The sequence below is a fragment of the Halichoeres trimaculatus genome, unplaced genomic scaffold, assembly GCF_033239565.1.
Source record: "Halichoeres trimaculatus isolate MK-OKI-2021-1 unplaced genomic scaffold, fHalTri1.1 fHalTri1_scaffold_15, whole genome shotgun sequence".
Taxonomy (NCBI): domain Eukaryota; kingdom Metazoa; phylum Chordata; class Actinopteri; order Labriformes; family Labridae; genus Halichoeres; species Halichoeres trimaculatus.
Window position 1 is genome coordinate 14,037,311 of NW_027437193.1, and position 20,543 is coordinate 14,057,853.

At 40.2% G+C, this 20,543-nt stretch overlaps 1 protein-coding gene across 6 annotated transcripts in view; it reads left to right on the forward strand.

Moving 5' to 3' along the window:
• The window catches only part of LOC141804382 (voltage-dependent R-type calcium channel subunit alpha-1E-like), a 65,414-nt gene that overhangs the window by 43,685 nt on the left and 1,186 nt on the right, over positions 1-20,543 (forward strand). For 2 of the 6 annotated variants that reach the window (XM_074688770.1, XM_074688776.1), the window contains 29 exons: positions 41-108; positions 2,690-3,427; positions 4,729-4,991; positions 5,244-5,376; positions 5,475-5,604; positions 8,286-8,345; positions 8,493-8,599; positions 10,046-10,142; positions 10,249-10,409; positions 10,857-10,994; positions 11,882-12,083; positions 12,177-12,341; positions 12,639-12,749; positions 12,863-12,943; positions 13,246-13,365; positions 13,455-13,520; positions 14,618-14,709; positions 14,836-15,010; positions 15,090-15,217; positions 15,484-15,580; positions 15,712-15,817; positions 15,934-16,041; positions 16,126-16,226; positions 16,770-16,876; positions 16,967-17,066; positions 18,045-18,092; positions 18,660-18,764; positions 19,220-19,355; positions 20,253-20,416. In XM_074688770.1, the coding sequence (XP_074544871.1) occupies positions 41-108; positions 2,690-3,427; positions 4,729-4,991; positions 5,244-5,376; positions 5,475-5,604; positions 8,286-8,345; positions 8,493-8,599; positions 10,046-10,142; positions 10,249-10,409; positions 10,857-10,994; positions 11,882-12,083; positions 12,177-12,341; positions 12,639-12,749; positions 12,863-12,943; positions 13,246-13,365; positions 13,455-13,520; positions 14,618-14,709; positions 14,836-15,010; positions 15,090-15,217; positions 15,484-15,580; positions 15,712-15,817; positions 15,934-16,041; positions 16,126-16,226; positions 16,770-16,876; positions 16,967-17,066; positions 18,045-18,092; positions 18,660-18,764; positions 19,220-19,355; positions 20,253-20,416 (4,107 nt within the window). The remainder of the gene's footprint in view (positions 1-40; positions 109-2,689; positions 3,428-4,728; positions 4,992-5,243; positions 5,377-5,474; positions 5,605-8,285; positions 8,346-8,492; positions 8,600-10,045; positions 10,143-10,248; positions 10,410-10,856; positions 10,995-11,881; positions 12,084-12,176; positions 12,342-12,638; positions 12,750-12,862; positions 12,944-13,245; positions 13,366-13,454; positions 13,521-14,617; positions 14,710-14,835; positions 15,011-15,089; positions 15,218-15,483; positions 15,581-15,711; positions 15,818-15,933; positions 16,042-16,125; positions 16,227-16,769; positions 16,877-16,966; positions 17,067-18,044; positions 18,093-18,659; positions 18,765-19,219; positions 19,356-20,252; positions 20,417-20,543) is intronic. The other 4 variants (XM_074688771.1, XM_074688773.1, XM_074688772.1 and 1 more) reach the window with 4 other exon arrangements.

The following is a 20,543-nucleotide window of genomic DNA, read 5'->3' on the forward strand; positions in this document are numbered from 1 at the left end:
TATATGTGAATGTTAATTTCTTTCCTTTTTCTTTTAACAGGATGAGGAGGAGGAGGAAGAGTTCTTCAACCAGAGATATGCCAGAGGCAGAGACGGCCTGATATCTGAGTAAGTTATCGCAGCTTTTAGCACACAAAACAACAGTTCCAGGATGAGATGAACATTCACAGCTCTAAGAAAGAGCATGGTCATCAGTGTTTGACTGATTCTCAGATAAGGCTTCCTCTGGGGATGGGCATTCCTGATAGGGCTGAAAATGCTTCACAAACCTCTGGATTGTTTTGTCTTCTTAGCAGGGTTAAAGGTAGTCTGAGCTGATTTAAATCCAGTCTGGTTGCTGTGGGAAAGCTGGTGCTTATGAGGGATGATGTTTCGAAAAAAAAAAAAAAAAACAGTGGGTCTGGCTTAGAAAATCTTTGCTTCCACATTGAACTCTGAGAAACAGTTCCTTCTGTTGCATGGGGAATGCCACATTATAAAGGCATGAATTATAAATGACCTGATAGTGAATGCCTACTGAACATGCCTGATTTAAAAGCATGACCCTTGCTAAAAGGAGATTACCTAATCCATTTGCCTGTTATAGAACAAGGCAGGTGGTGTCTCTCAAATACTGTTTGAAAAAGCTAAAGATCTCCACTTTTAATAGAATATATAACAGAATATGAAAGTAGTTTGTAGATTTTTCTTTGTCAGAACCATAGACTGTATATAGAGTGGACAGCATGGCTCCGCCATTTATCATTGTACGGTTGGAAGCCAAAAGAACCCTGCTACAGGCGTAGCCATTGTAGCAGTTTGCAGCCAGAGTCTGCGCAATAGAGACTGTGAGGGATTCTGGGAGAATCTGAGTGGTGACAAAAATGATTTTTTTTTTCATTCGAGAGTCTAATCACTTCCTGACTCTACCTCCTGACATATTTTACAATCCCCGGAAAAAAATAAACGAAAACAGCATCTGTCAATCATCGTTAAACATTACGTAAAGCCTCATTTTTAACCTCGTATAACCAATGAAAACGAAATTTTCAAATCACCACAACAATCAAATGTGAGGTTCATTTCTACGAGGTGCATTAATTTTTTAAAGTTTGACCACAGCCCATCTGGAATGGCTGAAAAGCTGTATTTTTTAACCTATACTGCAGCCAGCCACCAGGGGGAGCAGTTTTTGTAGAGACTTCACTTTGAGCCGAGCAAGCGGATGTCCATGTTTTTTTACAGCCTATGGTCAGAACAATACTTCTCATGTCTTCTATAGTTTATGGGATGAGCAGCAGAGCTGAGTTTGTGGGATGTACCAGTGAAAAAAATTGCCAAATCTTCTCTGCCGATGCCAAACAGCTTATACTGCCATTGACTCTTGATCGGTGTAATTTGATGGATTGGATGGTTGAAGTTTGAAGAAACATGAAGCATTGCCCGTTAAACAGTTTAAACAACAGCTTTACCAAAACATAAGTTACAGCAGATTGAGCTGTTTGGCATTGGCAGAGAAGATTTGACCATTTTTCATTGGTGCATCTCACATACTCAACCCTGCTACTCATCGCGCAAATGTGACACTGTTTAAAATAGAGATAAACAGGCTATTTAAGATTATTGCCAAGAAGCATTGTTACAACAAACATACAAAAGCCCTGGTGGATTTACTGTGGGGCCCTCAAGCTACATTAAAGCATGTAAAATTAATAACAATATAATTTTGTTTTCTGAGCAGCTTTTTTAAGAATCACAACAGAAAACTTACATAGAAACCATAGTTTTGTAGACACCTTTTTAACTTCTGCAAAATGAAGTAAATGCACAGACTTACTCTGTGGTGGTGACACTGAATGTATCATTTGTCTGTTACATATTTGAATGTTGAGTCTTATTTGTGTTGCAGCTATCAAGATGCTGATTTTGATGTGTACAAACTGTGTTTGCTGCTCCCATCACATTGTCTTGTTTTTATGCCTGTTATGTGATACTGAACAAAATATTATGACAGCTTTGGATTCTCTTAAATAGAAAATAACATTTAATTTTGTCAAGCTCTCCGTTGATGAGGGGATCCACGTGGAAAGGATTTCATTTGAAATTCTTTCACAACCTTGCACAAATTTGGTCCCTCTTTACATATTTTGTTCTGTGTCACAACAAATGTTCTGTGTATGTTGTAAAACTCTAATGTCTTGTTTTCAAATAATCACTCATTGATTACACGGACAACAAAAGAATCTGAACTCCAGTAAGTATCATTGTATGCATCCCTGTCTCACAGATTTCCTCCCTTCAGTTTTCTCACTCAGTTCTGTAGATTATGTTGTAGATGTTACACTATTTGTATTTCAATCCTTGCACCTTTCCCTGTTTTGTGGTTATTGTTTTCCTCTTTTCTTTTAATATTACCACTGAGGTATTTTTTTCCATTTCTGGATGTATTTTTACTTTTTAGCTTGAAGTATTTTGCACATTTTTTCATGGGATGTTTATTTTCTTTTTTTTAATTAACTAACATTAAAATTCACAGAAAAGGTCTGTCCTTTTCTTGCAACTTTTATATTTTAGTTCAATGATTTTTATTTTGGTTTTTATAAAACTGGTATGCTTCCTTGGACACAGTCTCAACGTTTCTTGTCACCAGTGTCTTATAATTTAGCGTCTTGATGCACAGCAATAATATGAAATATATTGTGATCCTTAGTGGGAGGAGAAGACCCTACCTATACAGGAAACGAGCCATCCACAGAGGACGGCCAAACTTCCCAGAGGACCCTGATGGCGGTCAGGGGGGCCCAGATGAGCAGCCACTCAATGGCGCCAGACCTTTTTCAAATCGTCGTGAGAGGAGAAGAAAGGTCAACATGTCAGTATGGGAGCAGAGAGCTAACCAGCTACGCAAACGTCGCCAGATGGCGAGCAGAGAGGAGCTGTTTAGCAGCCCCACTGAGGACACGATTGAAACCCCCACAACCGCCCACCACACCACCACCCTCTCCCCAGAAGCTAGCCCAGCTCACCTGCCTGAGTCCCCTATGTCTGTTGGGATGCCCCTTCCCGAGCCCCCCATGTCTATCTCCATCCCAATGCCAGAGCCTCCAACAGCTGAGCCTTTAGTCAACCTAAACGAGGACAAATCAGGAGGAAACCACCGGGGTGGAGGAAGGCACAGGATGGCCCGCAAGTTCAGACCCAGTCAGGGGCCTGAAGACGGGGCGAGGCACAGGCGCCACCGTCATCGCGAAGCTCGATCAGAGGCCAAGAGTCTGGAGTGTTCCCAGATGCCTCATGAGGCGCTGCAAGTTCGACGGTCTCTCAGCCAAGAAAGGAGGATCCTGGATGAGAGGGAGGAGAAATCAGAGGTGGAGGGAGGATCGGTCCAGGATGACTGTGGAACAACTATCATCAACCCGTACGCTGAGGTTGGAGAAGACTGTAGAAGGTGAGGCTGTAGTTTCCTATAGAGAGATTTACCAAAGATGAATACACGTTTCTCATGAACTAAAGCATATTTCTACCTTTGTGTCTTTATCTGTTATTTAGTCTCTCTTCTTCTTATGGTTAATTATTTGCTGAAGGTCATTTCAGCAAAAATGTCAATTGATGTTTTTCCCTTGAGAGAGAAGCTCCTTGTCATTTCTCTTTTTACAGCATATTTATAATGTTAAATGTTAATTTCATCAGTCTACCTGGCTGAGGTGAGATCACTGCAAATTGAGGTTAAGAAGAAAAATCCACCATTACTTAACCTTGTCAGTGCTTTTCTGCCACAACTAAAACAACAGACCCTGCCCCACATCTCTTCATCTTTAATCCTTTAAGCCTCTGAGTTTAAGATTTCAAAAATAAAAACATATAACCGTAAAATCTCTGCAAGGCCAAGCAGTGATAAAATTTTGTGTGGACAACAAAATGCTAACTGGAGCACAACAATGCTAACACTCAGGGAAGCTGGTTTATTTATTTTTTCTCACCTTAGCCATACAATTTTAGTGTCTTATCATGCCTACAAATGAAAATTATTGTTTAAATTTTCAGTTAGCTGGATAAATAGGGTACAAGCTAGCAATAACGCTAAAATGCTGTTTTTGTTTTTCTTTCCTTTTATTTTGTTTTAACAGCTGTATTCAGCACAATGTAGAGGTGCCTTAGCATAGTAGCAAGTGCGTGTTAGCCCTTATCTAAAAATAGAGGTGGATACATAGAGCTAATTGCTTACAAAAATGGCTAACGTTTTATTATGTGCTAACACATGTCTGGTAGGTTTACTTTTTCTATTCAACTCAAATGGATTACTACATTGCCAAAGTGCGAAGCATGCTAACAGCTGCTGAGTAGTGCTACACTCAAAGTGAAGCTACATTGAGCTGTGTGTGTGTATTCACCACATTACTGAAGTATTTTAGCATGCTAACAGGTATTGACAAGCACTACACTCAAAGTAGGGCTGGATACAGAGGGCTCTTGCTCATAAGTGCTACAGTTTTAGCTGTTTAATAGGCTCCTTTTTTATCACTTGTTTACTACATTTCTGTTTTAGCATCCTAAAGTGCTAATTACTCCTAACACCAAAACAAACTGTTTAGAGGGCCCTAAGCTCAGAATTTAATTTTGACTTCATAAAACAGTAACAGTTGTAGAGACATTTCAGACTGAGGTGGACACAAGTGGAATACTCAACAGTGTTTGAAAATACAACTATGTACTTGTTGAACTGAATTAAGATTTTCTTCATTGTTTTAGATCTGCTTTGCCTGGTGCTGACATCCCTGATCCTCCCCAGTGTGAGCAGCTGCTAGACTGCTCTTGGTCTGAGCAGGGCGAAGGTAGACACCCAGACCAGTACCAGCCCGTAGAGTCGGCTTTAGAGGCCACAGAGTACACTGTGAGGACCATTGAATCAGGAAGCCGCCCTGTCTCCCTGAAACGTAACAAAGCTAACCTGGAGGGAAGCGTTGCCATTGAAATGTCTGCACAGCCACTGCTGGAGCTCACGCCCATGACAGGTAACACTGTGACTACTCTCACTGCAGTCTCTGTTGTACTGAGCATCATCGAGTGGGATTAAGCATCAGTATCACTCTGGCTCACCGTGTGTAGGTGTTCCTGACATCTGATAAGAGTGCCACACTTTCTTTTTTTTTCATTTTGATGAATCTATTGTGCTGGTGACTCACATTGTTCTTTCTTTTTCATAGCAGTCCATGTACAGCTGAAACTTTCTCTTCTTTTCTTTTAAATCTCCGTCTGGGTTTTAGTGAACAATAAAGAGCTGGAGGCATATGACTCTGACCAGAGGGACGACGAAACGGAGGAGGAGGAGGAGGAACCTCCTGTTCCACCCAAACCTGTAGCTCCAGACAGCATGTTCATCTTCAAGGCCTCCAATCCGTAAGGAATCCACAAAATCAATTTGTGCGAAATGAGCTGCAGTTATCTTTGTTTGTTTTCACATCTGCGTTAACTTCTCTCCTGTTGTTGATCTGCAGTATCAGGAGGATATGTCACTATGTAGTCACCATGCGCTACTTTGAGATGTCCATCCTTCTTGTGATTGTGGCCAGCAGCATTGCCCTGGCTGCTGAGGACCCTGTGTGCACAAATTCGGACAGGAACAAAGTAAGGTCAAAGGAAATATCTCCCAAAAAGTGTATTTGTGATCTAAATTCAGCTGTTTCGGACATTGGTTTGAGGTCAGGCCACGTAAGCTGCAAAACAGAACTAGGTCAACAACATGACCAGAGGCAAACATGTTAATACCTACTCCAAACAGTAATATGATAAAAAGCCTGATGTCACATATAGAAAAATGTCAAATATAACCTTTTTCATAAACGTGTACAATCTTTCTAGCAGTGGTTGCTGCTCCAGTGAGCATAGTATGAGAAGAAGCTTTCAAGTTAACATTAATGTCATTAACAATTTCGTCATCAGAAAAGAAAAAAGTATGTAGAATAAAATGATGCAGGAATATGCACCAAACTTCCTCGTGGAATTTCAAAGATGAAATAATTTTGCCTGAGGTTTACTGTTTGATCTCGAGTTGACAAAACACTGTCTCAGCAACAATGTGTCGTGACACATTTGATTTCACGCACATCCAAGGTGACAATCAGCAGCTTTGACTGGGACGTAGCTGTGCAAATTGTTTTTCACAGTTTTTTCACAACTCAGCATCATGAAAAGTGTCAAGCGTGACCAAATAAGCACAAAGTCATAAATCTACAATGTAGCTGGTTTCAATTTTAGCAATAAACAGAATGGAGAGATACACTCACGACACACATAGTCACATTTGAAATGCCAGTCATTTCCTTTTGTCAGATGGCATCCGCACAGATCACGAATAGAAAACCATCTCACTTGAATGAAATAATCCTCAACAAATGTCTTTTGACAGCAGGGAGCTACAGAAACCTAAAACCTACAAAATTTTAACCTCTAATCCCTAAAAAATTTAATTTATAATCATATTCAACTATTATCTGTAATATATGGTGTTGTAAGAAGTGGATCAGGCATGTAACTTTAACCAAGAAGTCGTGATGCAAGTTGTTGCTCTTTAAAGGGCATTTTTTATGTGTAACATATCATCTCTCATTTGTTTTGTTAATTTTTTATGCGAGGAAAAATATGTAAAAACATACTGGATGGTTTTATCAAGAAAATGTATGTGTTATAAGTAAAGCAGTGACGTTTTAATCATGTTGGATTCTACCAGAGAAGAAAAGTCTGTTGAAAACACTGAGTTGTATTAGAGGATTAGTCAATACAGTCATTTTTATGCATAATCCATGTTTGGGACAAAGATTCAGTAAATGTTAGCTTGTGTGGGTCTTGCATCCAAACCATGTCACTCTGAACTCTGTTGGTTGAATTATTCCCCAAAAGATATTTCAAAAGGATCCAGAGTTTAACAGAGGAAGTGTCCTTGCTTATTTTTTGTCTATTGCCAGGTTTCCTGGAACTGTGTTTTTCTTAGAAACACATTCATTTAGTTTTTTAAAGCTTCTGTCCAAAGGGAATGGCATCCTTCAGTAAAGGTTGGAGAAAGAGTGCCAACAAGAGGATTAAAGGTTGATGCAGCTGTGTGTTGTCCTTGCTTTAGCTATTGCTCATTTTAGCTCAACAAAGATTGATTGTTCAATCCCTAAAACACTCAGACGTTCTTTTAATAATGCTTAATTAGCACACATATTTTAAAGGTCCCATATTATGCTCATTTTCTGCAGTTTAATGTGGATCATTGATGTCTTCATGAAATGGTAGTAACATGTTTTGGTCCAAAAAGCCAATAAATCAAGCACAGCAGCATTGTTTCCAGGCTCTCATAGCCCCTCTGTTCAGAACGCTCTGATTTAGTGGGCGTGACCTTCATATGTAAATGAGCCACCGCTGACACCGCCCCGCTCTTCCGCGTCACTGAGAGCGGCGCCACGAGCTCCGAGTGCACAATGTTTAGAAAACAGCAAAGCTCATTTACCATAACATTACAGGCTAAAACAACAGGCTAACCGCAGCTAAAGTTAGCTTCCTGAAGCTGACACAGAGACAGGGGGGACACTGAGGAAAAGCTCTTACATCTGCTCCACAGCACACAGCATTTAAAATACTCACATTTCCAGGGTCAGAGGTTTGTTGGCGGATGGTTGGTAATGCGCCTGGATTCTGTTGTACTGTCTAAAGTTAGAAAAGCAGTCGGCCGTGAAGTGACAAACACACACATGCACAGTTTTACTGAGTGTAGCTGGCACATTTCCTTGATAAATGAACTCTAGCCACTTCGTCTTGTCTTTTTCCGAGATGGGAAGCTTGTGCATGGAACTTTGTGGCTGTTTACAGCCAAAAACAAAGCAGTGATGGCCCTTCAACTTTGGCATTCTCCCCGCTGCTGGAGAGGGGGGGCGGGGAGGGGGTTCGGGAGTTTGGGGGTATCTGCTCCGGTGAACCAATGAGGTCAGACTTGCTTCTGATTGGTCAAAAAAAGGGAATCACTGACATTGGCAAATACCCAAAATCCAAACAGCTCGTCTTAGATCAAGATTTTACATTCACAAGCACTACTAAGTACAGGTTTTGTTATTAAATATCACATTTTGTGGGCTGGGAGGAAAGCCAAAGACCCACAAATTTCACTAAAAGACTTGATAAAGTGATTTTTGCATAATATGGGACCTTTAACAAATAGTATGCAGAACAAATGTAAAGCGTAACTTTGCAGAACAGATTTTAGACAAACACAAAGTTTGTTTTGTAACCAGGATCTTTTGTTGGTATTTTTCTGTTTCGTTATGATCCAGGTCCTGCGTTACTTTGATTATGTTTTCACTGGAGTCTTCACCTTTGAAATGATCATCAAGGTGAGTAACTGAAGCCTCATTTTAATATTAATCACACTCTCAAAAGAACTTTTACAGCCTCTAGATGAACTCTGAGGTGTTTCAGTCCCAGTGTGAATATGATCTGTTCTCTCTACGTATCTGTGTGTGTGCATATTTATCCCATAGATGATAGACCAGGGTCTCATCCTGCATGACCGCTCTTATTTCCGGGACATGTGGAACATCCTGGACTTCATCGTGGTGGTGGGAGCTCTCATTGCCTTTGCTCTAACGTGAGTCACTGTATAGTGCCGCCTGTCGATGACTAATGTGTGACTCACTGCCGCAAATCGTTTTCTGAGCATACAGTATTGTTATAAACGACCTTCCTTTAAAGACCCGTTTTTCAAAAATACAGTCTGCTCCAATGAGAAGGGAGCGGAGCAGCTCCTAACCGATGGCATGCCCGGGTCTGCGAAGTGTGTGTAACTGTTTTCATAGATTTCGGTGTAATTTTGGGGAAGTCACAGGGGTGAGATGTGTCATAACTGCAGTTAAAAAGCCTCTACTGTATTTGTTTCTGTTGTCGTTTCCAGCCTGAGTGTGACAGATAACTGACTAAACCTTTTCTCCGCCTTCTGTTGTACTGTACAGGACTGTACTGTGGATTTCTCTGTTGTGAATATAACTGTGATCCTTTGAGCTTTGCTCACAGTGTATCTCCTTTTATGCTTCAATTTTTTTTTCTCTGTTGTTCCTGTGGATTTTATCACTGTTGGGGCTACCAGGAATGTGATGGGGTAAAAATTTCTGTCACACTAAATGTCCATGTCTTCCATAACCTTGAACCTAGATCTTTGTTTTTTATGTGTTTTTTTCTCGTTGCCTCTTTTGAGTCTTACTTACTGGTATCAGGGCTTGGATGTTGAACAACAATGTTTCTGCAATAAAATACCTTTGGGTTCCTGTTAGGAGATTTAGGAATATAGGTTTCTGAGTTGGAATAAAACTTCACATCACACCAAGTACAGTTAAGTTTCGGATCAGTAAAAAGATAGAAAATGAAATACATAATATAATTCAATGTTTTTGCCTTGATAGGATGAAAGACTTTGTTAGCTCAACACAAAAATACACACATTAAAACAGCCTCTCATAAATCCAAAGATTTGTCCAGAGTTGCAAAGGAAGGACTCACACACAAAAATTCAGAAATCTTTATTGCAAAAATTGCTGTTGGATTAAGTGAGTCCAGCCTGGACTTTTCTCAATGCATGTGCATGTTGTGCATGTGCATGGTGCACTGAGGAAAGTCCCGGTTCCTTCTGTTTCAACTCCTTAACATTAAAAGTCAGACAAGTGTTTGAGGTGCAGCCGAGTATCTATGCACAACTGATTTTTTGCTCCTTGAGGTTTTCCTCATTTGCAGTGATTTAGAGATAGATAGCAGGAACAATAAACTAATCATGTCGAAAGATACTGATGTGTTTCTGGAAATTTTAAGTTAAAAGTCATTTAAAACATTTCAACATTTTAACCCCTGATACCCTCTGGGCTATGTACAAGCACTCTAAGGATGAACCTCTGTTTTTTCATTGCATCTTTTTTTATTATGCACCTTTTTGATTTAACTGTGTGTTCCTCCTTTCACTGTTATGAATGTCCACATACCATGTGTCCTTGTCCTGTAGTCTGAGCGCACAATGAAATTCCTAAGTGTTTTTTTTCAATGTCAACAGAAACAACAAAGGCAGAGACATCAAAACCATCAAGTCTCTCAGAGTTTTGAGAGTTCTGCGGCCTCTGAAAACCATCAAGAGGCTTCCCAAACTCAAGGTATGTTGTAAACATTTGCAAACGCTTTCCAGGATTTTTGTTTTCTCAGGACATTTCACATATCTGTGACAGGTCAAACTTACTTTGTCGTCCCTTTTCCCTGCAGGCTGTCTTTGACTGTGTGGTCACATCTCTGAAGAACGTCTTCAACATCCTCATCGTGTATCAGCTCTTCATGTTCATCTTTGCTGTCATCGCCGTGCAGCTTTTCAAGGGGAGGTTTTTCTACTGCACAGACAGCTCCATGAATACAGAGAAGGAATGCCAGTGAGTGACTAAAACTCCATGACACAAGTCTATTACGACAGTTGTAGAAATACTTTGTAGGAAGTGAAAATCTTGTCCTTAGTGCTTTACTCAAGTTCAAAAAACAAAAGAATAAAGAAAGAAACAAAAGTAAGATGCAAAATGATGTTTCACATATTATTACACTGTGATTGTTATGTATATGTGTGAACAATGCTTTTTGTTGCTCATAGATAAGGGGAATGGTGAATTCAGTAACAAAGTGGGAAATAGAATTCTGATCTACCTTTGGACTACTTTTTGAAACTGGTTGAATCGCCCCCTGCTGGTTGGATTAAGGAACAGAAGCAATGATGTCTGCAGAGCCTCAGATTTACCCATTAACAGCACTCTCTCTTCAGTAAATCTGCTGGTCCATTCTGTGATTCAAGGAAGTCACTGACCTGTGGGCTGCTCTGCTCCCCACAGAGGCTACTACATCGACTACACCCGAGACAAGAAGGAGGTGAAGAGACGAGAGTGGCGGAGACACGAGTTTCATTATGACAACGTCTGCTGGGCGCTCCTCACTCTTTTCACTGTCTCCACTGGAGAGGGATGGCCTCAGTGAGTAGAGGGTTCATTCTCTTTAAGCAGACTCTTTCAGATCCCCCGCAAATGTTGCTGTTAAATTGCAAAGACAAGTTCATAAGTTTTAACACTGCAACATTTTTTTTTGCCATAAACATTTTTTATTGAAGATTTTTTTCAATGTTGTACAGCTTTAATCAGTTATACAAGCAATCACTTATTCACTCTTCAATATTACAGTTTTTTTTATAATAATAGTTTAAAAAAAAACACAAAAAAAGAACAATACAATAGAACAGGGCCTTCCAAGAACAATGCTTCACTTTGAGAATTTTAGAAGTATCCAGTTTAAGTAGTCAGTTTAGTAGTGCAAGGATTCAAAAGTCAGTCAAGTCATCTGAAAAGTCAAAGTCCTTAACAAATTCAATAAAAGGTCCCCATATTCTCTCAGAAATATGTTGTTTTGATTTACGGATGTACGTTATTCTTTCTAGAGGTAGGCTAGACAACATCTGCTTTAGCCACTGAGAGGCGCTAGGTCCGTTAATATTTTTCCAGTTCAGAGCTATGCATCTTTTTGCTATCAATGAGCTAAAATAGATAAAACTAGATTCTGCCTTTGTAAATTTATGTTTTTCTGGATATATAGCCATTATGAATAGTTTGGAGTCTAAAGTCAATAGTTTTGATAATATCTTTTCAATATTTTTTTTATTTCCCACCAAAAAGCTTTTATTTGATTACATTCCCACATACAGTGTATCAACGTACCTTTTCTGTCACACTTTATGCATATATCTGGAATATTCCTGTTATACTTATTTAGTTTCACAGGTGTGGTATATGAACACTGCAACATTTTACTTGTTTACTTGGTTTACTTGTCTAAAAATTATCAACTATTTCTCTGCCTCTCCTGCCAGGGTCCTGCAGCACTCCACAGATGTAACAGAGGAGGACATCGGACCGAGTCGGGGCAACCGCATGGAGATGTCCGTTTTCTATGTCGTCTACTTCGTGGTCTTTCCCTTCTTCTTTGTCAACATCTTCGTGGCTTTGATCATCATCACCTTCCAGGAGCAGGGGGATAAGATGATTCAGGAGTGCAGCCTGGAGAAAAATGAGGTGTGGAAGATTTTAACAAACACACAGAAACACAAATATGTACAATCTGTTAAATCTCTGTCTTTTTTTTGTTTGTTTGTTTGCTTTCACCAGAGAGCTTGCATTGACTTCGCCATTAGCGCCAAGCCAATGACCCGTTACATGCCCCAGAACAGACAGACATTCCAGTACAAACTGTGGCACTTTGTGGCTTCACCCTCTTTTGAGTACACGGTGCTCGTCATGATCGCTCTCAACACTGTGGTCCTCATGATGAAGGTACAAAAGAAATCAATAATTTAATAGCAGCCAAACTGTTAAATATATTCTTTAACCTTAATCATACCCCCCTATTGAGACCACTTACATGAGCAGCAGAATCCTGAATGCTAATGTCATAAACTGGACTCAGAAATTTGATTTGGAGTACCAAACAGAGTGACTGAGGTGGACTAAAGTGGATTTGAAGTGTGTGTTTTTATACAGTGCTGATTAACTAACGCTGTCTCTACACTAAACAGAGATACATACATCCAACTCTAATCAGTGGTATTCAAATATCGCTCTTTCTCTTAGTACCACTCGGCCCCGACAGCCTACGACACAGTCCTGAAACATCTCAACACGGCCTTCACCGTCCTCTTCTCTTTGGAGTGTATCTTAAAGATCATGGCGTTTGGTTTGGTGGTGAGTTTTTAAAAATAAATGGACAGAAATGACGTAAATGAGCTGTCGCTGTGCAGAAAGAGAATTTGTGTGCATTAGTCATGCGAATTAAAGCACCTCTCCCTTTGCCACAGAACTACTTTCGAGACACTTGGAATATTTTTGATTTCATCACTGTTCTTGGCAGCATCACTGAGATAATTGTGGATTTACAGGTAAGTGACTGCCAAGACAGCATTTCATTTTCACACTGTGGTGACCCAAAATAAAAGCGACGGAAATAGCCAGCTTTGAACACAGCGTGCTTTTTTCTTCTTCTTCATTTTTTTTTCTGTCCGAGTCTCCTGGTGTGCTGTGATCCCTGCCTCCAGACACAACTTAAGTCATGTTGTGATGAATTTGCCATCTGTGTTTTTTACATCCTGTCTCTGCCGTCTGTCTGCCACACTCTCTCCCTCTCTCCCTTCTTCCTTCTCGTGTCACCCTCTCTCAAACCACCCTTGTGTGTGTTTCCCAGTCTGTGAACACCATCAACATGAGCTTCCTGAAGCTTTTCCGAACGGCGAGGTTGATCAAGCTGCTGAGACAGGGATACACCATTCGTATTCTGCTGTGGACGTTTGTGCAATCTTTTAAGGTTGGACATGTTACAGTCAGCTTCTCTTTATTTTTAAAATAAAAAACTCAAGTTCTTCAATCACATCTTTTCTTTCTTTTACCCAACAGGCTCTACCATACGTCTGTCTCCTTATTGCCATGCTTTTCTTCATATATGCCATCATTGGGATGCAGGTACTGTTTTTTCATATATATCAAAATCAATGTAACAGACAGCTATGGCACTCAGGTAGAGTAGTTTTATCAAGTAAGTTATTAGTAAAACTTTCACTTTTATGTTGAAAATGTCTTTTTTTTTAAAGAAATCCTGTTTTTTATTAAGATTTTCAGAGAGTTTTACAGAGTACAAAGAAAAAAGAAAAATCGCGAAAACAGAAAAGCACTCAGAGAGCACAGACCCCCCCAAGCATATTGTGATTGTGACGCAACACTTAAGTCCGACTTTAATGTTATACTCTCTTTCAGCAGACTGTCTGCCACAATTTGGTGTTAGTTGCACATTTGTATGATAATTTGTTACCTGACAGTGTTGAAAATTATGATGACCCAGTACATATTTCATATTCAAGACCTCACTATCCAGAATATTGTACTTTTAAATCTGTCAGAAATGATGGTGACCTTTTCTTGTATTGTTTTGCAAATCAATTTGACCATTTATCATTGAGTCACATGCACATATTGTGAAACCAGCCCTATCTCACAATGATAAAGAATCCTTTAAAAAGGTCCTGGATTGAGACAGTGATTCAGATCACCTCCAAAATTCAATCACTTCTTCCTTATTCCATTTTGAACATTTCCTGATAATTTCATCAAGATCCATTAGTTGGTTTTTGAGATATGTTGTTTACAGACAAACTCTATCAAAAACATTAACTCCTTAGCGGAGGTAAACACACAAATCACGGCTTAAGATTGTATGATACATTGCATCAGGGTAAGATAATCAATAAAAGGCTGCCAAATCCTGAAAAATTTAGTAAGATCGACTGTCAAGCCCTTCCAGATTTTCTCCATGTGCAGTACAGATGTAAGGTCAGTTAGCCAATGTAGAGAATTTCTGGGGAGTATAACAGGATGAAAAAATCTTTTTAGAACAAAAATACTATTTTTTGTGTTTTAACTTTATCATTTACTCTTTTATTCCCTCTAATAAGATTAGTTTCCTGTTTTTACGTTTTTAAATCATTCTCTTCTCAGGAACATTAGAAACACAATAAATGCAGATCCCAAACTCTCACAACAAGTGATTCTGTTGTTTTCTGCAGGTGTTTGGAAACATCAAGCTCAATGATGAGAGTCACATCAACCAACACAACAACTTCAAGACCTTTTTCAGTGCTCTGATGCTGCTCTTCAGGTGGGTTTATCAGGAAACATCCCCTCAGCTTGAATCATTCAGCCTCACCTAAGTTTAGTTCCTTATTCAGCAAAAATCATCTTAACTGGGTTTCAACCTGGCAACCTTTTCTGTCTCCACTTCCAGGAGTGCTACAGGGGAGTCCTGGCAGGAGATCATGCTCTCATGTCTCTCAGGTCAAGAGTGCGAACCAGACCCCTCCCTTGCGCCCTTCACCATGTCTCCAGACCACGAGGGAGGCTGTGGGACTGACTTTGCTTACTGCTACTTTGTCTCATTCATCTTCTTCAGCTCCTTCCTGGTACGTACTAAAACAAAAAATAATATTCTGATCATATTTGCCATTTTCTTCACCTTCATTTTCTTTGTGTCCCTTCCAGATGCTGAACTTGTTTGTGGCTGTGATCATGGATAACTTTGAGTACCTGACAAGAGACTCCTCCATCCTGGGTCCACATCATCTTGATGAGTTTGTTCGTATCTGGGGGGAGTATGACCGATTGGCATGGTGAGATCTGCTCCCTCCTCAACAACCATGTTCTATCTTTATCCAGCAGAGGGCCGTCAGAGAGTGTGAAATGTTCATACATCTTTCAGTGCCATGATCCAGAGGCTATAATTAGAGTCCGAAGAGCATGTAGAGTTCACAGTGCTAAAATTTTACCAGGAAAAAATAGTTCTTAATATGTCAAATGGAAAATAAGTTCAAGAGCTGAATGAGTTTTGTGCCACTGACACAGCCTCACTGCTTTCTCACTCCTGTTTTCTTTGAAGTGGTCGCATCCACTACACTGCAATGTACGAGATGTTAACACACATGTCACCACCTCTGGGCCTGGGCAAAAAATGTCCTGCTAAGATTGCCTATAAGGTATTTAAAATATTCACTTTTCTGACAGAACATTTAGCCATAAAAACATATTCAACATTCATTTTATTTTAAGCAAAATATGCCAAACAGTTCCACTTATCTTCTCGTTCTGTTCCTTGTTTGTTTCTCAGAGGTTGGTGTTAATGAACATGCCTGTGGATGAGGACATGACTGTTCACTTCACCTCCACCCTGATGTCTCTCATTCGCACGGCTTTGGAGATCAAAATAGCAAGAGGTCAGGCACACTAAGGAGTGTTGATGATACTGAATCATGAGTTACAGCTGACTGTTTTGTCTTTGGTGGATAAATGATGAATTTCTCTGGATGTTAAAAATGGATGTTTCCCACAGGTGGAGAGGACCGCGTGGCTCTGGATACTGAACTGCAAAAAGAGATCAGTATCATTTGGCCGTATCTGCCCCAGAAGACTTTGGATCTTCTGGTCCCGATCAACAAAGGTCTGACTCTCACGTAAGACAAAATATTCACTCTGGTATAAGAGACAGAAAGTGAAAGTTGATGTTGTGCTTCTGCCTTTGCAGATACAGACATGACAGTGGGGAAGATCTATGCTTCGATGATGATAATGGACTACTTCAAACAGAACAAAGCCAAGAAGCTCAGGCAACAACTTGAAGCTCAGGTCAGCTCTGGAGGCTGTTTGTAACATTTCTGACATTTTTTTTAAAATCAAATTACTAAATAAACCAATTGAGACACCAAAATATATTTCTTTAAGAGGAAAACAAAAAAAAAAGAATGAAAAGCACAGTGCTTTATTGCCTCCTGTAAGACAAAGAGCCATGTTAAATGCAATCAGTACGACACCTTTGGCGGCTAGGTTTCTACCATGATGAGCTCAGGTTCTGAAATAGAAATTAGCCGAATCTGCTCTTTCATGTGTTTAGATGTTTTTGGAAAGGCAAAGAAGCTGCTAGTCTGAGCTGTATTTGCTTTTTTGTTCCTCTGGTTGCTGAGAAACAAAGACAGTCTGCAGAGTTAGAGTCGGTGCTATTTTATTGCTAACAGAGAGCAGGCATGATTGAAAGTCCAGAAAAATGGCAAGACTCAAGGAGTAACAATAAAAAAACTTGAGAAGAAAATGAAGAGAAAGGGTACATGGTGGATAGAAAGCAGCAGCCAGCAGAGAAGGACATGAAAAACGTGTTTCTGTCTTTTATTCCAGAAGAGTAACTTAATGTTCAAGCGTCTGGATGCCTCCACCCTCCCAGAGGACATTCTGTCCAACACCCAGACGCTGCCCATGATGGCCCACAGTGCCGGCTCAGCCCTGTGAGACTGTGCACACCTGCACATTAAGTACACTGGTACTCCTGTCTCTGTTTATGTCTTAGTTTACTCTTTTTCTCTGTCCAAATACAGGACCAGAGGAGGTTTTGTGGCTTTGAGCCCCATCTCACCACAGGAACTATTTATGCAGCCGATAAGCTCTGACGTTGATGTTAGTCAGCAGCAGAATCTGGTAAGAAACAGGAAATATGTGATAAGTTCAATAATACCACAACCATTTCACAGAACAGTGGTTCTTAACCTTTAAATCACATGTTATCCAGCTGTCATTTTATCCTCAATGAGTTTTTTTCTTTTAGTGTTTAATTTGCAGCTTGAATTTAAAAACTTGCACCACCTTCAGGCCTGGCATGCTTACTGCAGCGTTTTCAGTCCCTCGACAGTTCAGTGTAAACCATAGACTGTATATTTTTAATCAGTCTTTGGTGTAAACACAGATTGTTTTCACTGTGTTTTCAGATGAATCGTTGTCGTGTGAACGGGGCCTTACCCTATGCCAGTCATAGACAAGCCACGTAGCAGCTGCCATGTTTCTGTGAATAAGAAAGCACGCTGTAGGTTTGAAAACAGTCAGAGATAGTCAACTTCAGTTGTAATCCAGGTCTAAATGTTAAAAACGTTGGTAGATAAATGTTGCATTAAGCAAACCATCAGTATAAAAATGCATCCCGTTAAACAAAAGCTGCTCCCGTATCAGTGAAATCACCCTGGATAAGTATCCAGCACTGATAGAGGATAATAGTGGATGAGGGCTCAGTGGAGTGAATCCACTTCAGATGTGAAGTGCAGCTTGTACCAGGCATCAGTTATCCTACGTCACACACTCAAAGACATCATCTCCAAACTTTTGATTTCTTATATAACAGCGCGTGTCACAGTCAATGCAATCGAGCAAAGGTTGTTACATGAAAAAAGAAGCTGTTTCTCCCATTTCTGCAAGCCCTAAACACATGTGACGCGAGTCTCTGATGTGTGTCAAAGATTAACCGACTTTAAGATTTTGAACCACTGTCTGCCCCTCATACTCAAAACTGACAGCTTACGTCTTTTTTTTCAGTGTTTAATGTCACATCAACATCAAGATGTTTGATTTTTGTATCAGATTGTTTCAACAGATGATATTTCTGTGACTTTTCTCACTGCGTTGCAGAGCTCGGCATTGCTGCTGTCTGTGCTCCCGTCATTTATTCCTGTGGAGGTTGGATTTTCAAAGGCAGACTGTCAAACAGTCTTTGTTTCGCTGTGTCTTTACTGTCTGGTTTAACTGGTTTACGTTGCCTGCTAGATCAGTGACATGAACCTTTTACTGAAATATCCACATATTAGTGTCTGTTCTTGCACAGGAATGTGTTCGACCCCCTGGACGGATGTTGTCTGACACTCTTTGTGTATTAACTGGGACCTGAACCTGCATGATGGAATGATCTAGGCTGAAATCTGGAGTCCATCTTTTCCCTGTGAACTGTTTCGTTCCTTGTCTTTTCTCGCTCCTTTTGTCCATTGTTTGCTCCTCTTACCCGCCACACACTGTTTCTATCTCTCCTTAAAAAGTCAGTTATCTGTTGCTAGTTGTTGATTTGTCCGTTTATTGGCTGGAATGGCTCTGATTGGATGGCGATGGTGATGGCTATGATAGATGACCCTCAGTGATGAAATGGCTTGTCTTGTTCTCCTCTGACCTGAAATGGACCTTGGTTTAGAGAGATGGGCCTGATCCGTGCTCTGTCTCTCCTTGCCCTCCTCACTTGTGTCTGTACTCACCTAGGTGGGCGAGTGCACTTTGGGGATTGAACCCCCAATGGAGCTTCCTCAGGGGAGGGGCCTGTGTGTGCGGGCCTCTTCCATGCCTCGTCTGGCTGTAGATTTGCAGGTACACACATCTTCCTTGACCCGGCCTCTTTACTGGATCTTGAGGACGTCAGTGGCTGCATGGGCTCTGATGCCAAAGTGCCTGGTTTCTTATGTGCACGAGATGCCGAGAATCAGTTTGAATCAGTAGAGTTAAGGCTTGTCTTTTCTATGTTGGGAGTTTTATTAAGGTAAAAAAGAACTTACACAACGAGGTGTGATGTTTGAATGCTGGTGCCTTGCCATCTTACCTTGATCTCTTTCACCTTCCAAATAGAGGAAACTAAACCTTTTGGATGTTTTGTTTGTTTGCACCAACTCAAGCATGATTTTATCCAACATGTTCTCTGCAGTGGTCCACTTGTTTCTGAAAAAGACTTCTCTGAACTTACAGCATGTTAAATGTTCTCTCTGTGCATGTACCTTGTTCCTGCATGTTCGTCTTGTTTTGTATGTGTGTGTTTTCACATACAAAAGCAGACAGAGGTTGCAGGCGGCTCTATGAAGCGCTCAGTCTCCACTGTTGCCGATCAGCGGGTGAACGGACTTTGGCAGGAAGAGAAGAGCCCTGAGCGAGTGTATCGACCTCGCCACAAAAGCTACAAGGCCGCTGGTTAGTCATGTCTCGTGGTATTATTGTTGCTTAAATATTTGATGGCAGACAGCATGAAGTGGGTTTGTTTGTGTTCAAGCAGAGATTATTGGTGCTGACAAAGAGAAGAGTTACAGTACACATATGTATGTCAGAAATGGTTGCAGCAGGAGGGACAGGTAGCCTGTTTTAACATCTGCACTGCAAAAAATTGAAATCTTATCAATGTTTTTGTCTTGTTTTAAGTAAAAATTGTCTTGTTCTACTCAATATGAGCCACTTTCAACTTATCAATCCAGAAAAATGTCTTGTTTCAAGTTATCAGAGTACAAAAATAAGGTTTGAATCACTTGTAACCAGTAAAAAAAATCTGCCAATGAAACAAGTAAAAATTGCTTGAAAATTTCCTTGAGACTAGAATAATGTCTTAATACAAGTAACTTTTCTCTTGTTCCATTTGCAGATTTTTTTACTGGTTACAAGAAATTCAGACCTCATTTTTGTCTTTAAATAACTTGAAACAAGACATTTTTCTGAACTGATGAGGTGAATGTGGCTCATATTGAGTCTTAAAAGGAATTTTCTACTGAAAACAAGACAAAAACACTTGATAAGATTTCAGGTTTTTGCAGTGTGGCCTGGGAACTAGCCTCCTGGCATATTTACCAAAATCTTAATTGATATTTGTTGTCCCTGCAAATGAACTAAATGAATATAAAGGAGTCATAATTCCTGAATTTCCCCTCGGGGATAAATAAAGTATTTTTCTATTTCTATTTCTATAAAAACTGACTTTGTGGTTGTAGATACTCTCTATACTCCATATTTCTCTGACCGTCAGGTCCGTCACCGACTTTCTATAATACCTTATTTGTCTTACCTTAAGAGTTCTCCTTCTCTAAAATATCCCTCCTCCAGTTTCTCGATCTGAGCACTGGCAGAAAGGTGACAGAGAGCGTGGCAGGTCAAAGGAGCGCTGCCACCTCCTCTCTCCTGGAGCATCTCGTTCTAACTCGGAGGAAAGGAATACGCAGCCCTCACGGTCCTCCAGTGCAGAGAGAACGCAGCCCCAAGATAAGCAGGTGGGTCAGAAAAATTCTGGCTAATGACTGAAAAACTGTGAATACTTTCTCAGGCTGTGATGATATCATCATGGTCAAAAAAATCTGGATAACAATATCATTGTAATATTTACAGAAAACCTTTTTA